Genomic DNA, 15,579 nt, shown 5'->3' with positions numbered 1-15,579 from the left:
TTCTAATGGCATTTTTGTTTCCTTGATATCTCCTTCCTGGAACTTAAAATGTACTGCAAAACAAAATGGTATGTATCCTCTTTGTTTTCTTTTGCAAAAGTTCTGTCTTCCAAATTGTCCATCTTTGCTTTGACCAGCTTACTTAGCTTTGTTCTCAACTTAGGGACACTCATTGGAGAGCAGTTTTTAACCTTAGTGTCGGAAGCGTAAAACTAAACTTGTTGATAAAAGAAAAGGCCAATTGCTGACTTTTTCTGGTCTTTGTTAAAGCACAGTGTGGTGAAAATCCCCAATTTCCATATATTTGGCTTTTCCTGTCACTTCTGAGGCTCCTGTGATAGATCTTTATGCTGAAGAACCTGAGTCATGTGGATGCAGTAGTCCTGTTGTAGGCCCTTCTACTCCAACTGACTGGTGAAACAAAACTTGACTTTCTGCTCTTGGGATTCAGGTTGGCTTCACAGTCCTACAAGCTGGCTCAAAGTCAAGAGCTTAGGTGACCCACCCATTCCCAGTATTGAATCCCACAAGTAAAAGCCTGTTATAACCCCACAAGTTATAAAAAGTGGGGTGACACACTTCTTTGTGCACCATAACTCTGCTCTGTCATCAGGAGAATCTGATGGGGTCGGGGGTCAGCAGACAATGTGTGGAAATAAGGACCAAAATCCTGGACTAGTGTGTACTTAGGGTAGGAAAAGTACCCAGTAGGCTGCAATAATGTTTTGTCTAATTTTTAGCTTGCTTTTTAACCTCCATGCCAACCATTGCCCTCGCCCATCCATCAGACCCCTCCTTTGTAGTTTCTTGCTTTAAGTATATTGTTTTTGCATTCCACCCCCCCTCCCCATTTAGGTGGTCTTCCTCTTAAATCTCCATTTACTGTTACACCAAGACCAGGCAGGGTAAAATGGTGTTTTGGGGGGAGTTGGTTTCCCCACTGTCCCATACTGCCAGCCTCCTTTAGTGTCTAAGCTTTCAGGAAACACCAGGAATTTTTGGGCTCTTCATCATACTGGAAGAGAGGTTTTCCCAAGAGAGTCTTCTCTTGTCCTAGCTGGGAGGGGGTAGACATTGTTTGGCACTGTTTCTGTCCATCGAACTACCATATGCTGCCATCATCCTGTTTGCAGGGAGTAGCATTAGTTAATAAATTTTATCCCAAATTTTAACCTTTTTAGGAGCATTTGACAGTAGTTATGATCTTTGCAGCATTTTTGTGCTCTCTCCTCAAGATCTTTCATTGTGTTTTCATATTAAATAAAGAAGCTAGCTTCAGCTATAACAGCAGTATGAAACTAGCTAGGACCATGGAAAAAGTCTTTCTGGAATGCCTTTTCTTGGGCATTATTGTATGAGTGCCTTCCACAGAGCAACCACTTTGGTGTAATCTGTTGCAGGGAGTATAATAGATCAAATACACATTTTTTTTTTTTTTTTTTGGAGAAAAACAGTCATTTAGCCTTTCATGTTCTGTTTTGGATTTTTGTTTAAATGGTTGCCACAGAGGAAATCTGTATTTTGTACTTAAGCATGGTGAGGTTAACCCTTTCTCCCTGCCTTAGTATTGATCTGCTGTTCGCCCAAGGATGGAAGCTGCCACTTGTTAACGCTGCCAGCATAGTTCTGGTTTTGGTGCCCCCCCATGGTTGCTATGTACAATATAAAACAAAATACAGAAGGCCAAAGAATGTGTTCAAGTTGCATCTAGTTTGGTTCTGAAGTCCTATTTTTCTTCCCTTCGAGCACCACTTTTTTCCCCTAATGCTTTAATCAAGATTTACTTTGTGATCTTCAGGTTCATACTGGACCTATAGATCTTTAGCATGAATTAGATAAAGCTTCCTATTGCCATTGGAGTGTGTCAATGCATATATTATAGCATCGGGGCAAAGAAATGTATTTGTCTTGATAGTGGATTCTTGTGGAATCAGCTTTTTGCATATCTAAATAAGAAAACTAAACTACTTTTATGCCTTCAAAGCTTGGTGCTGAAACCCAACAGTGTTGCATGCAAGCTAGTCACCTACACACAGGGGAAGTATAGAATCTGTTTAAATAGCTCCCTGATTCTTGTTATCAAAACTAAGCATCTACCTGTGCTCAGAACTTGAAGTCGCTCCTGCCTTTGTCTGCCAGCATTTGACTTCAGAATGAGTTGCTGGAGTTGTCATTTAATTGAATTGCATCTTGGCTTTTAGTTTCAGCTTGCTTTTCCATTGATTAATCTCAATGCAGGACAGCATGCTCTACCTTCTAAAGTCAATTTGGGCACAAGGGCAAGATATAATTAAATAGAATAATAATAAGTGTGAGCAACACTAAAATTCTTAACTTTTTCAAATGGCGATTTTTTTTTTTGGCAGGAAGGTTGACTATCTTTATTTCGCAACACAAGTATTTTTATTATGAGGAGCTGGTATGGTAAACTGTCTCCCCAAACAGAACATCAAAGCCCTAATCAAGATTATGCCTTATCCAAGAGACAACATTGGAGACAGCAATTATATTCTTAGTTTAAAGTTGGTTTTTTTTTATTTTACAGACTTTCTAGGTTAAGTTTCAATTTGGTTTTTAAAATTAGGTCTTATCTGTAATTGCAGAAGTAGGCTGGAATTCCTTCTACTTTAAGATCAAGAAGGAAAAAAGACAAGTTAGGGTGCTTTTTAGAGCTGTATAGTAACTATCCTTGGGCAAGCCAGTGTTTCCCGTTCGAACCTGCTTACCTATTGTAAAGCGAAATGCTGTTCTTTTTGGAGACAGTATGGGGTACAGATTGAACTATCATACTGTACAGAGACTGTGGAGGCCAAGGAATATACAGAAGGTTAGTCCACCATTATGAACTGTGCTGCTATCTTTTTCTTAGTGGTGTATCCTGAGCTGCTTATTATAGCATGAGAGAAGAGATTCTTTCTTCTAGAGGGCAAAGGAATCCTGAAGTTGAAATGTTCAGGTGTTTGGACTACACTTTAGATCACTCTGCTTTTCACCACTGTGGTTGGAAGTCTGGTGGGTTTTTGTGGGTTACCAATATCTTGTGTTGCTTTTGGTGTGTGTTTAAAATTATTAAGACACTTAGAACTTTCTTTACCCAGTGATGAATAGGAATTCTTTCTATTTATACAGTATTTCTCCTGTTCAGGGTGCTTCCCATGTACACATTATTCATTAAAACAGTCCTGAATGGTAGGCTGGTATTATCCACATTATTGGGTAGGATATGTCTAAAGCTTAGGGACAGTTTGCTGAAGGCTGCCCAGTGAGTATGTTGCTCAGATGAAATTTTAACGAAGGATTTTGATTCACTGCTCATATTTTTAACCACTACACTACCCCAGTTCCTTCCCAGTGGTCTCTAGGAAAATCTTTCAACTTATCAGTGGCTTGGGCAATAGTACATACCTCAGGCTCTATAATTTGTTCATCAATATAATGCAGTCCACTCTTTCTGCATTGCAGCTTTTATACCTATATCTTATAATTTGTTTTATTTATATCACTACATTGACAAACATAGGGCTCAATCCAAAGTGCGCCTTATGCCAGCCCAAGTCTCTTGGGCCGGCATAAGAGGGTCGCAAATGTGCCATAAAGCACATTAGTACCTCCTTGCAGGGAAGCCAGGTCGGTGCTCCGAGAAGCACCGGCCTGCAGAGGCTGGGTCAAGCCTCTGCCGCAGCTTCCCCACAGCTGCTTGTGTCGGCACGCTCGCACTGGCACAAGCAGAAAAAGTTGCCATGGGGGAGCGGGAAGGAGGAGGGAAGGGGGCGTTCCTGGGTGGGGGGAGGGCGGGCGATGGGCGGTCCTGGGGCAGGCACGCAGTGAGCTGGAGGAAGGCCTGGGACCCATCAGTTATGGCAGATCCCATCCTCAGTGCCCGCGGAGAATAGAGCGACTTCAAGCCGCTCGGCTCTCCTCGGACTTGCGCTACCTCCAGAGGTGGCGCAGGTCTGAGGAGACCCATTGGGGCCAGCAGCCCTTACCCAGGGGTAAGGGGAAGAGTTTCCTCTTGCCTCTGGCTGAGCTGCTGCTGCCCACAAACCTGCCTTGGATGCAGCACAAGCCTCCTGGCTTGCCTGCTCCAGCGCAGGTTTGGATTGCTCCCTTAGTGATTTACAGAGCAACTTAAGCAAAAAGGCAGGTCTCTGCCCTGAGGAGTTTACAATCTATAATATAGGCACTTTTGTAGCTGTATGTATTGGCTGCTGTAAAACTACTGGATTATAACGTATATGTTAATTGTTATAGAAAACGTTGAACCCCTTCATCTTACAAGTTATGTTTTCAAGGTAGCTCTCAGTGTAGTCTTCCTTATAAAGAATTTCACATATGTTCATTGGCTCCAGTTTACACTGAGGCTGCAAAGTAAGTAACGTTGATATGAAACCCATGTAACTGAAAGCATCCCAAAACTATTACATTAGGCAACATTCTATATTAGACATAGCAGAAGAGGGTTTTTTGTCTAGCTGAAAATAGGCCAGTCTGGCAATCGGGCCTGGAGACATACTGGGTTGTATCTTTACATCTGTGCTTTCTGAATTGGAAGTGTTTTCACTCATGGAAGTTGACTAGAAGGGGACTTTTCATGAGTGCAGTTCTTTCCATGAATGGAAGTTCTTCCTGTTCATGGAGCAAAAAGACATGGAATGAAAGCCATGGATGAGGCTAGTAGTAGTTCACTACTGTGGTCATAAGAATGGTGTATCTTTTGGGCTTTCTTGGGCTACAAATGCATTCATTTTCCTTCTCTTCCCTTTAGCTATCTTAATGACTTGGACAGAATATCCCAACAGAGCTATATTCCAACTCAGCAAGATGTTTTACGGACCAGAGTAAAAACAACAGGCATTGTAGAAACTCATTTCACCTTTAAGGACTTGTACTTCAAGTGAGTATGTTGTGGACCACAGGCATATGTTACATTTTTCTTCAGTTTCTTTTGGAGTATAGTGTTAAAGTTACTATTTCTACTTCTACAAATGTGTAGGTTTAGCTTTTCCCTGGCTTCATGTAATGCAATATCTGTCAGCTAAATTCTGTTCTTGCTGGAGTTGCCCTGTATCAGCTCACTTTTTTATTTTCATTGTTTTGTTCTTTTCAGCTGCTTTTAAATTGGGATCGCAACACAGGTACTGAACCCTTGCTTTACAGAAGCATATATGCTAAAAGGATACTGGCTACTGTTTTATTTATTGGAAACTTGACACAATGGACCTACCGTTAAGTCCATTTGCCGTGCATTTGTTTTCCAGTGTTGCAGTTGGAGCTGAAATTAACATGGCTCTTTGAACTGTGCATGGCTTTCTCAGCAGAACTGTAGAGATAATACTAACCAGTTAGTGGTATAAAAGATTGACAGGCAGCATGCAAAGGTGTTAAAATGCTTGCCATGAACAGTGCTGAATGTAGAACAAAAGCTGTGCTTTTCCCAATGGAATACACAGATTTAAGTGGGCAATCCTGCCATTTCTTCTCTTGATGATCCCAACAAGGTTGCCATGTTCTTATTGTGCAGCCTTTGAAACCTGTTGGCTCTACACAGTTTCTGGCAAGTCCCACATCTTTTTAGAAAAAGATGCCATGAGAATGAGCGGGATGGGCAAGAGCTCACATCCTTCTGGTACAAGATGCCATTCTTCATGGGGGTAGAAACCTTGCCTCAAAGCTTGAAGATATTTGTATTCAGTTCTGAGGTATGAACGAGCACTATACGGAGCCCTTCTCAGTGAGCATGTGTTTATCTCAAAGTAACTGGCGTGACCTCTACAGTATCCCTTTAAGGTCAAAGTCTTTTCTGTAACCCCTTATCCTTATGCTAGCCATAAGGATGCAGTTAAGTGCAGTAGTTCCCCATCTGCCTCCATCCTATTAGACAGATTCTTGTATCAGATCAAGTGCTTCACTGTAGATTACTTATAGCGCCTTACCTAAATTTCAGCTGGATTTAAAGTAATTACCTTTTTGTTGTGTTGTAATAAAGAATTTTATATATGGTAAAATGAGTTATTTTTTTTGCTTAGGTTTTCTGTTGCCAAAGTTGATGGTCTTTTAATTGAACATGTTTTTCAGTTGACTGAGTTGACTTTTCAAAAATACTTCTAAAGTACAGGTGCCACCCCCAGTATCAACTGAAACTGTGGATACTGAATCCGTAATCTGTGGTTCAAAAGCCCTTCCCATCGCGCCCATTACTTATCTGCTTGTGTTTGCAGCCTTTCTGCTACTGTTCCTGGGTCTCTCTGGCTCTTTGCTGACTGAAAAATGAAAGCGGAAAGCACTCACAGGAAGCAAGGCAGAAGGCTGAAAAGAACGCAACGCTTATCATAGATTTCAAAGAGCTTAGTGTAACATTCTTTTCAGTCTTCTGCCTTGCTTCCTGTGAGTGCTTCCTGCTTTCATTTTCAGTTAGCAATGAACCAACCAGACCCAGGAACAGCAACAGGAAGCCTGCAAACACAAGCAGATAAGTAATGGGCGTGATGGGGAAATTTTTGAACCTTTTTGTAGGGTTCCCTTTTATCCTTGGTTACATCTGCCGGGGGAGGGCTGGAAACGTATTCCCTATGGATATGGGGGGATGCCTGTATAGTAAAGTCTAGAAATAAAACAAAGAAGATGGGAGTAGGTGGATGTAGTAGGTGGATGTAGGTTGGTTGTAGCTTCAAATCCCAGTCACATCAGTCACTGCATTGACTTGACCATGAAGAAATTACCATGGGCAACCCTCCCAATCTCAGATGGGAACAAGTACCCTCTCACGCTTGAAGGATGACTAAGGCAAGGTGTGTATATGCTAAAAGTACTATAAGAATTCAGAATAATCAATGTACCAAATCCAACTCTATTTTGCAGTCTGGACCATTGAATTGACCCCTGGACTTGGGCAGCCTAGATGTAGGTTTTCCAAGTTCTGTGAATTCATTAGGTGAGCTACCTATCTTGCTAGCTTCCAGTTTTGCTAGCCTACTCAGCTATAAAAATGAAATATGCCTAGTATTTGCTACTATAGGGTTCTTATGGGAGCAAATAAGCTAAGGCTTGCCAATTACTTTTCCTTCTTTAAAAGTGCTACTTAAATGACTAATTTAAGTGAATAATACATTATTTTGGAGCTGCTTGACTTCTTACACTTCCAACATACCAATTATTTGCTACAAATTTCCTTAGTGTGCGGTACCCAAGATCTGATGCAATGATTATTAACTAGTCTTGAAGAAAGTTGTAAATTGCTGTGTAGCTTGATAGCCTGTTCTGATTGTTAGAGGGGAAAGGCACCCACACACCTTATAATCCTTTAAAAAAGCACTATAGTTACTCTTTCCCCTCCCACCCTGAGTCAGAGGGCCTAAGCAAGTTGTGAAGTGGTGCTTTTTGTTCTGTGAGCTCAGGCAGCATACACACCTGGTCCAGGGTTAAGGGCATATCCAAAAGGTGGTTGTCAGTTTAAGATCAAATAAGGTCAGTTTAGACTCCCTTATTCATTGCTGCAAAGGGCCTGTTGTGTGTTCCAAATAGCTCATTCACAAATGGATACGAGCAGGACAGGAGGCAGATTCACATTTCTACTCTTCTCTGCATGTAACCCACTTCTCTTCCACCAAATATACAAATTGGTAGATTCATTTCCAAAAGTCACTTCCAAAAGTATGTGTAGTTGCAGCATCCTTGGAACTTCTCAACAGACCAATAAACTCAGGAATATAAGAACTGCTTCTGAACACAGAGTGGCTGTCTGTCTGTGTTCTGTGTGCCTCTGTTCCCAGCAGCTTCCGTACATACAACTGCTTCATTACAACATGTTTAGGTGTGTAAGGAGTTCTGGATCAGGGCCAAAGCACATTTTGTGGTTTGTGTTAGCTTAAAATAGGAAGTCAGATCATCTTAGACCAGTAATGGCTTGTCTGCATGAGAGATTTCTGCCAGTTTTGAAAAAGAATCTTGAAGGTTACATGGGCAGTTTAGCATGTCCTGCTGCTGTTTAAGGAAGTTCTTGATGTTAGGTAGCCCAATGTTTGGATTTTCCTTGATCTTTGGAGAGGTACTGTACTTGAATTACCATAGTTTTTCTGTAAGAACAGTTTGACAAATGTTCTTGAACCAGCAGTTAGTAGCAAATAAGAGGTGGTTGTTCCAGTGTAAAGCCAGTTCTAATCTGACCACTGTTAGCAGAAACCTAACCAGACCTTTATGTAAAACATTTTCTGAGCATCCCCAGACAAAAATAAAAAGGCATTAGCTCACAGACAATTGCCGAAATAATTGTAGAAACGTTCATCCAAAGCAGAAGACTTTTACTGTACACATAGAAATAAGAGCTCTGAGCAAGACATCCCCTCCAACATTAATTAAAATTGTCTTCACATATTTTGCTCAATTTAAGGGAACTCTCTACATAACAGCTTTATAGAGTGCTCTCTAATTTGAACAGAGATGGAATGAAATGGTTTCTTGTTCCAGATGTTTCTCCAGCCCTGAGTAGAGATTTCCCTGCCAGGATCCTTTTCCCAAGCTTGTTTAACCCATTTTTGCCCAACCCACAGGTGTACACATTTGGTCCCTATTGCATTTATTATTATTAACAGTATTTATGTACTCCAGTACTAACTGGAGGATGAAGATCGTTGTGTATCATAAGAGCTCTGCATTCATGCAGACTGTTACTGCTAAGGAAACATGCTCACTAGTTTCAGAGTGAGGCATTGGCTCTTAGTTTTCGTTTATTAGAAGCCACCTTGTAGAGATTATTTGTGGTTGCAAAGAGTCGCATGTTATAGTTTTGTAATAAAATTTAACTTCTGGAAGTATCCTTTGTAACTTGAGCTATGCAGATTCTACTGATGGCAAGACACACAGCTTATTGATTTTTGACCACAGTGGGCAGGCACTCTTCACCTTTGTTTTGGTATAGCATAACTTTTCAAGTCTCTCTTTCTGCCAGGATGTTTGATGTTGGTGGTCAGCGTTCTGAACGTAAGAAATGGATCCACTGCTTTGAAGGGGTGACAGCAATTATATTCTGTGTAGCTCTCAGTGATTATGATCTCGTGCTTGCTGAGGATGAAGAAATGGTATGTTACCATAGAGTCAGATGTTACTTGTGTTCTGCATAATAGAAAGTTGAAAGTAGAAAAGCTTTGTATAGCTTATTTAAGAGCAGTTGATCAAAATGACTTATATTTTGCTGTCTGGCTGCCTTAAATTGCTAGCGGTTACGAAGTTATAAAGCTACACAGGTACAGGGTTTTGTAAGATGCTTTCTAAGATGCCTGCAGCGAGGGAAAGCAATGGTACTTCTGAAATTGGCAAGGTAAGGGGAATAAAATCTCCACCCCACAATGAACCTGCAGTTGAAGGCAGTAGGTAATCTACTGAAGAAAAGAACGCACCTGGATGAAATGGTATGGGAAAACTACATAGCTGGGGGGGAATAGAGGGGGGAAATGTGATTTTTTTTATTTTGCAGAAGTATAGCTTTCTTCTGATTTTTGTCCAAAAGATTAATATGTTCCTATGAGCATTGACTTGAGCAAGCTATATTCTTTGTGGTAGAAGCTTTGTCCAGTTGTATGAAGCTGAGGTATTTTTCTTCCTCCCCAGAATCGTATGCATGAGAGCATGAAACTCTTTGACAGCATTTGTAACAACAAATGGTTCACAGATACGTCAATCATTCTTTTCCTGAACAAGAAAGATCTGTTTGAGGAAAAGATAAGGAGGAGCTCGCTAACAATTTGCTACCCAGAATACGCAGGTAAGATAAAAACAGTGGGAACAATAGGATGAAAACACAGCATATGAAAACATGTGCAATCTAAGCAAGTGAAATATCGGGATCAGGGCTGACCCAAAACTCTCATAGGCAATTCACCAAATATTACCGCTCTCTGTACAGTGCCTTGCTATGTCAAATGCCGTCTCTTTATCCAGAGGTGTGTCTTCTATGTACCTTCGTCCCTCCTCTTCCTTGAACTTTAAAAGGAAAAGCAGAATGGCACTGAAGGAGAAAGGTAGTGGGCTAAAGCGTTGTAGATACTCTTAACATGCCACTCTTCTCTCCTCCATGCTTCAACTTTAGTTCCATTCCTCTCTTCCTCATAAAATCCAAGGAGTGGGAGAAGGAAGAATGGTATTAACAGACATTATAGCCTGAGGCAGCCATCTCAGTCAGCCTCATGAATGGGCCCTCGCCTTGGATACTTTCTAGAATTGTCTGAGTGGTGGTGACAGTGAATCATCATCTATGCCTTCTGGGTATGGATTTAGCCCTCACCCTTGGCCCCATCTGTCTGGTCTTTTAAATGTATATGTGTTTGCTGCTAGTGCTCTGAAAATGAGTGATATTGGCTTAGCTCAGTGGGTCTCAAACTACGGTGTCCCGATGCCCCAGCCCTGGATTCTGCCTCCTTAAGGGGCTGGGAGAATGCAGTGATGCAGTCCCCAGGATCACACTGTTGTGGGCGCAGAGGGAGCTTTCCCAAGCAAGCCTTACCTGCTGCCAGGGTCCGCGGAGCCACGCAGGGGTTCTGCAAAGCTCCCTGTAGTGTGGAAACATTGAAAAACACGATCGTGACCCACTTCTGGTTTCACGTTTGCGACCGAGAAGTGGATCGTGATCACGTTTTTCATTCATTCCACACTGTAGGGAGCCCTGCAGAGCCCCCTGTGGGGTTCCCCAGACCCTGACAGCAGGTAAGGCTTACTAGGTAAAGCCCCTCTTTGCCCGCAGTGGCTCGATCCTGGGGTCACATTGCTGCCTTCCCCCGCTCCTGCAAGCACTTAGAATGGCTCAATTTCTCCCTGAGAGTTTGAGAACCACTAGCTTAACCTAACATTGGCTCTTTTACCTACAAATCCTACTGAGTTTTTGAGTGCTCTCATATGCTTTTATGGTCCTTGGCCATACATTTGAATGAACGCAAATGTCTAACATTTCTACACTTCTGTGAATGGAGCTCTTTTACATATTGTGTGTGATCTGAAATTCAATTTGCAGATATTCTAATGTAGATCTGAATACCACTCTCTCAGCAGTAAAATAAACTCTTTATGGCCTCTGTTCTGAAACTAGTGGAGAGTGTGCTCTTACACAATCCTCCAACTGTCCAACATATTATGGGCTTCATTGTGAGCTGCAATTGCCTCAAACTCAGAAGTTGGATATATACTGTATATTCTTCCCCACTGCCCCATTTGCTTGCATTCATTCAAGTTACAACAGAACTCCTTCCTGAAAATGCTGTTCATGATAGCCTTATGGCTGCTATCTACTAATACTATGTTGAGTTATCCCCCAAACAGAGGTCTACAAATCATGACTTGGCTTTCCAGATGTAAGCTAGCTAGATGTAACCCCTCCATGTCCAGCCCCTCCATGGTTTTGCCTGCAGCAGGAAAATAATTTCTGAATAGAATCTTTATAATCAGAACTCTCCACAAAGCATGATTATGTGGACAGCTGTTTTCACTGAATACCACTGAAAGTATCAGTACTGATAGTTCACATTAATTTAGAAGAACTTGCTGAGCAGTCAAAATTTGAGAGCCACAACTTAGTTGCAAAGTGGTGTCATTTTGACAGTCTATTTGTTTGATATTTTCTTAAAATAAGTATATCCCATCTTATCTCTAATGATTCAAGGTGGGCCCTCAACAAAGTTTAAAAATGGAATAAAAATATAACACAAAACAATAAATGGCAAAAAAGTTTTTACAAAAAACAAAGTCATTTTAAAAAGTGAAAGCAAAATAATTACAAAGCGTGATCAGGGAAGGACTGACAAAATAAATATGTCTGCCCTCTTCCTATAACTGCAGCAAGTGAGGGAGCTTGATAGACCTTCCATTGCAGGGAATTTGGCAGGGAGAGAGCTACCACTAAGAAGGCCCTTCTGACTTCCTGATAGATGAACTACAGATAAACTGATGTGTGTTCCTGATAGCTGAATAGGACTCTGTAAGGGACTTTCAGCAGCAAATACATTCAGTGCCATCTCTGCCAGCTTGACAGTATACAAGACTTGCCATAATGAGGTGTTGATGCTGCTACTCTGCACTCCAGAGAAACAGGGTGGCTCTCTAGATGAACGTGGATGTGTCTGATACTTGATTAAGGACACCTGCACTAAAGAAAGAAGCCAATTCTGTTCATATCTTGCAGATCATTTGCTGCTGATAAACATTCTTGCTCACGGATTTTAATCCTGCTTCTGAGCAAACATACATAGGATTGTGCTATTAGCTTTCCTCCAACACCTCTCTAACAAAAACATTTTGACTAGACAGCCTGACCTTATTACATCATTCAGTCACATGCAGGATTTGACAAACTATTAAAGACACAGCTGCACAGAGACCCTGCAGATTCCTCTCTCCCTACAGCAACTTTTCTGTTCGGTTACACAGCCATTACCCACATGTGAAATACATGTGTTCAGTGGTGCTGGCACATGGCTCCATGCTGTCGGATTGACTTGTGAAGCAGTGATAAGTGGGCAAACACATTTTCAGATCTGCTGCTTGCTTGTTCTGCATTCAGTCCTATGCAGAATTTGGTGTGCCCAAGTCCATTAAATAAAGGGATTTAGACATACATAATGCTGCCTAGGAATTGAACTAGAAACCTCATAAGCTGTGGTCATAAGAGCTTAGATTTGTACATACCCATCAGGATGTATTCTTGGAAGAGCAGTGCCCTTCTCATGGCATAATGCGAATGCCTTCTGAAATGTTGAGTATCCAAAACGGCTTGCCAAATTCCCTGTTAGCACCATGGAATCTCATGGGCTTTGTATAACAGTTCTTGATTTTGACACTATTTTAAAGATCCCTTTTCTTTCACTCTCCCTTTACTTGGCTTATGATTATGGTCTTCCCATATCATTTCCTGTTTCTATCATATGATCACTTGTTTGTGGTGATTCTATCCCCATTCTTATTCCACAGTGTTCAGAACCAACATGAGCTTCTCAAGTGACAGCCCTCCCAAGTGCAGGCTATACACACTATACAGGCTCAAATTAGCTTAGCTTCAGATAATGGAAAAGTCAGGTTTCTTGCCTTCTGTGTGTGTGTGTGTGTGTGTGTGTGTGTGTGTGTGTGTGTTTCAATTACAGCAAAAATACAATTAATTATAAAACATCTTGTTTTTTAAATCTAAAAAGTATGATATAAAGTCAGCCTTAAATAGCCTGTTCCAAAGGCCAAGGTGCATTTCTTTAGCCTACAATGTATCTAATCATTGATATGAAATACTGCTTTTTGTAATTTGGTGAAGTATGATTGTTTGAAATAGGTATTTTCCTTTCAAGAAAATGTGTCAGGCATAAGAACATAAGAACATAAGAACAGCCCCACTGGATCAGGCCATAGGCCCATCTAGTCCAGCTTCCCGTATCTCACAGCGGCCCACCAAATGCCCCAGGGAGCACACCAGATAAGGGAGCATCTTTGGGGGGGGGGGGATGTATTTGGGCAACTGAAAGATTAATGTTTGTAACTCTGTGTGTGTTGGTTCCTAGGTTCTAACACGTATGAGGAGGCAGCAGCTTACATTCAATGCCAGTTTGAAGATCTGAACCGAAGAAAAGACACCAAGGAAATTTACACCCATTTTACCTGTGCCACTGACACCAAGAATGTGCAGTTTGTTTTTGATGCTGTTACAGATGTTATAATTAAAAACAACCTGAAGGAGTGTGGACTCTACTAAAAGGAGTGGGAGACAAGCAAAGGTAAAACAGTGAATTTAGCCTCCTCTGAGTTACAGCACTGCATAAACATTTGTCTGACTATAGAGTAAATTTCAGTTACTGAAACTGTTTTCTTCCAGATTTCAAGATGTGGCATTTTAAGAGCTGGACTGTTTATTTGCTGCCTCGCGGGACAGTTGCAAGCATGAACAGGACCAGGGAATGAAAACAGCATGCAAAATCCTTGCATTCTTTAGCACAATCTTCTGTACTAGGGACCTTTTTATTGATAATGGGATGCTGAAGTTAGACTCCAAAAATGGAACTACTCTTAAGTGTGATTTTTTTATCATCCAGGCATCACTTGGATTGCATAGTCTCACATGTGTACAGCTATTGTGAAGTTGAGATCCCAGAACTTCAATATGTAGCTTTTTCTTTCATAAGCCACCACTATTCTGTTTTTTAAAAGCCTATATCTTGAATAATTTTGTTTCCTTATTTGCAAACAAAATCTTGTTTTAAAAAGAAACAAAAAAAAATCACTTAACTATGCACATAATGATGTGACCAGATCACGCAGAAAGTATTCCTCTTAGCAGGAACCTTTTGTTTTTAACACTTGGTATAGTCAGAACTTGTTGTTACTGCAACTATTTAAAAGAGCCTTAGAATTCGTATGGCTAAAGAAAGCTATGGCTTCTTCTGATGTATAATTGTTACTGTTCTGCTACATACATTGTAAGGCTTCTTCCCATTCTCCCCCCCCCCCCCAAATTTCCTGCAGCAGGGTAATAGGTTTTGTCTGGTTTATGGGTTGAAGAGGGTTCATCTGATTTATGCTGATTACCAAAACACTGAGAGTGCTACTGATGTAGCTGGTGGAAGTCTCCCTCTTATATGAAATGCCTGAGGTGATTTCCAGTTAGAAAGATGAGCTGTAAAATTCCAAACTGGAGAGGAAGAGAGTACATGCTGCTACAGAGCTACTTAATCAACCACTTAATTGTTTGTGCGTATGTTTGGTCTTAACCCAGTGAGGAGTTTTTGTCAGCGGTGCAATTTGTTCTGTATTTACCAGGGCCTTTTATCTTCAGAGTTTTCTAAAATGTATCAGCAGCATGCCTTTTCTTTGTAAATGTGGTGCCAAGTTCCTGTTTGCCATTGTTTTTACTGTAGTGATGTTATTAACCAGTCAGTACATTTCTTTGCTGAAACCATTGAGACTCTTCCCAATTCATTATGTACAGTTTCAACCTGATGTAGTGATTGGAAATATTAAAATGGTGAGTTGAAAATCTCAAATGTTCCTAACTTTATTGGAGCCATTTCTAGAACTGTTCCCCACAATCTGTGTCGGTCTGTCTTAACTGCATTTTCAATTTCTGCAAATAAAGATTTTAGTTAGATGGATTAGCTATTTAGTATTGTTAAACCTTTATGTAAATAAATGTAGAGCCTTTGTCTTGGTTTCTGAAGAATTCTGCTTCCTGGTTTCCATTATATTGGCACAGATAGCTTATGCAAATATAAGTCAAGAACAGTGACAAGGTTTTTGTCCATTCATTCTATATGTCACATCAGCAAGGTATTGTAATGGCTATAAAATCCTGCTTGGAGACTTCAAATTATTATTACTGTATGATAAAATTCTCCTTGTCACATGGTTGTGATGACTTATAAGGTCTCTCTCTGTACACCACAAGACACTCCTTGGTTGAATGAATGTTTATCATACATCAGCCCTGTGAGATACAAAATGCAGTTTACACAAATGGACTTTCCCAAGTTCAGTTTACACAAATGGACTTTCGGCAAGGACTTGACTCTCATCCCCATCTAACATTCAGTTTTTCATCACTGCAAACTTCAATGTGTAAATAAT

General features: G+C 40.8%; 1 protein-coding gene across 1 annotated transcript in view; it reads left to right on the top strand.

The window, feature by feature from the left end:
* The window catches only part of GNAI3 (G protein subunit alpha i3), a 31,265-nt gene extending 15,903 nt beyond the window's left edge, over positions 1-15,362 (top strand). The window contains exons 5-9 of the mRNA XM_066626383.1: positions 4,766-4,894; positions 8,945-9,074; positions 9,604-9,757; positions 13,524-13,736; positions 13,835-15,362. Of these exons, the coding sequence (XP_066482480.1) occupies positions 4,766-4,894; positions 8,945-9,074; positions 9,604-9,757; positions 13,524-13,714 (604 nt within the window). The 3' untranslated portion in view covers positions 13,715-13,736; positions 13,835-15,362. The remainder of the gene's footprint in view (positions 1-4,765; positions 4,895-8,944; positions 9,075-9,603; positions 9,758-13,523; positions 13,737-13,834) is intronic.
* Positions 15,363-15,579: the final 217 nt, after the last annotated feature.

This window comes from Tiliqua scincoides, chromosome 4, assembly GCF_035046505.1.
Source record: "Tiliqua scincoides isolate rTilSci1 chromosome 4, rTilSci1.hap2, whole genome shotgun sequence".
Classification (NCBI taxonomy): Eukaryota; Metazoa; Chordata; class Lepidosauria; order Squamata; family Scincidae; genus Tiliqua; species Tiliqua scincoides.
Note: the sequence above shows the minus strand (reverse complement) of the source record. Positions and strands in the feature narration are given on the sequence as shown.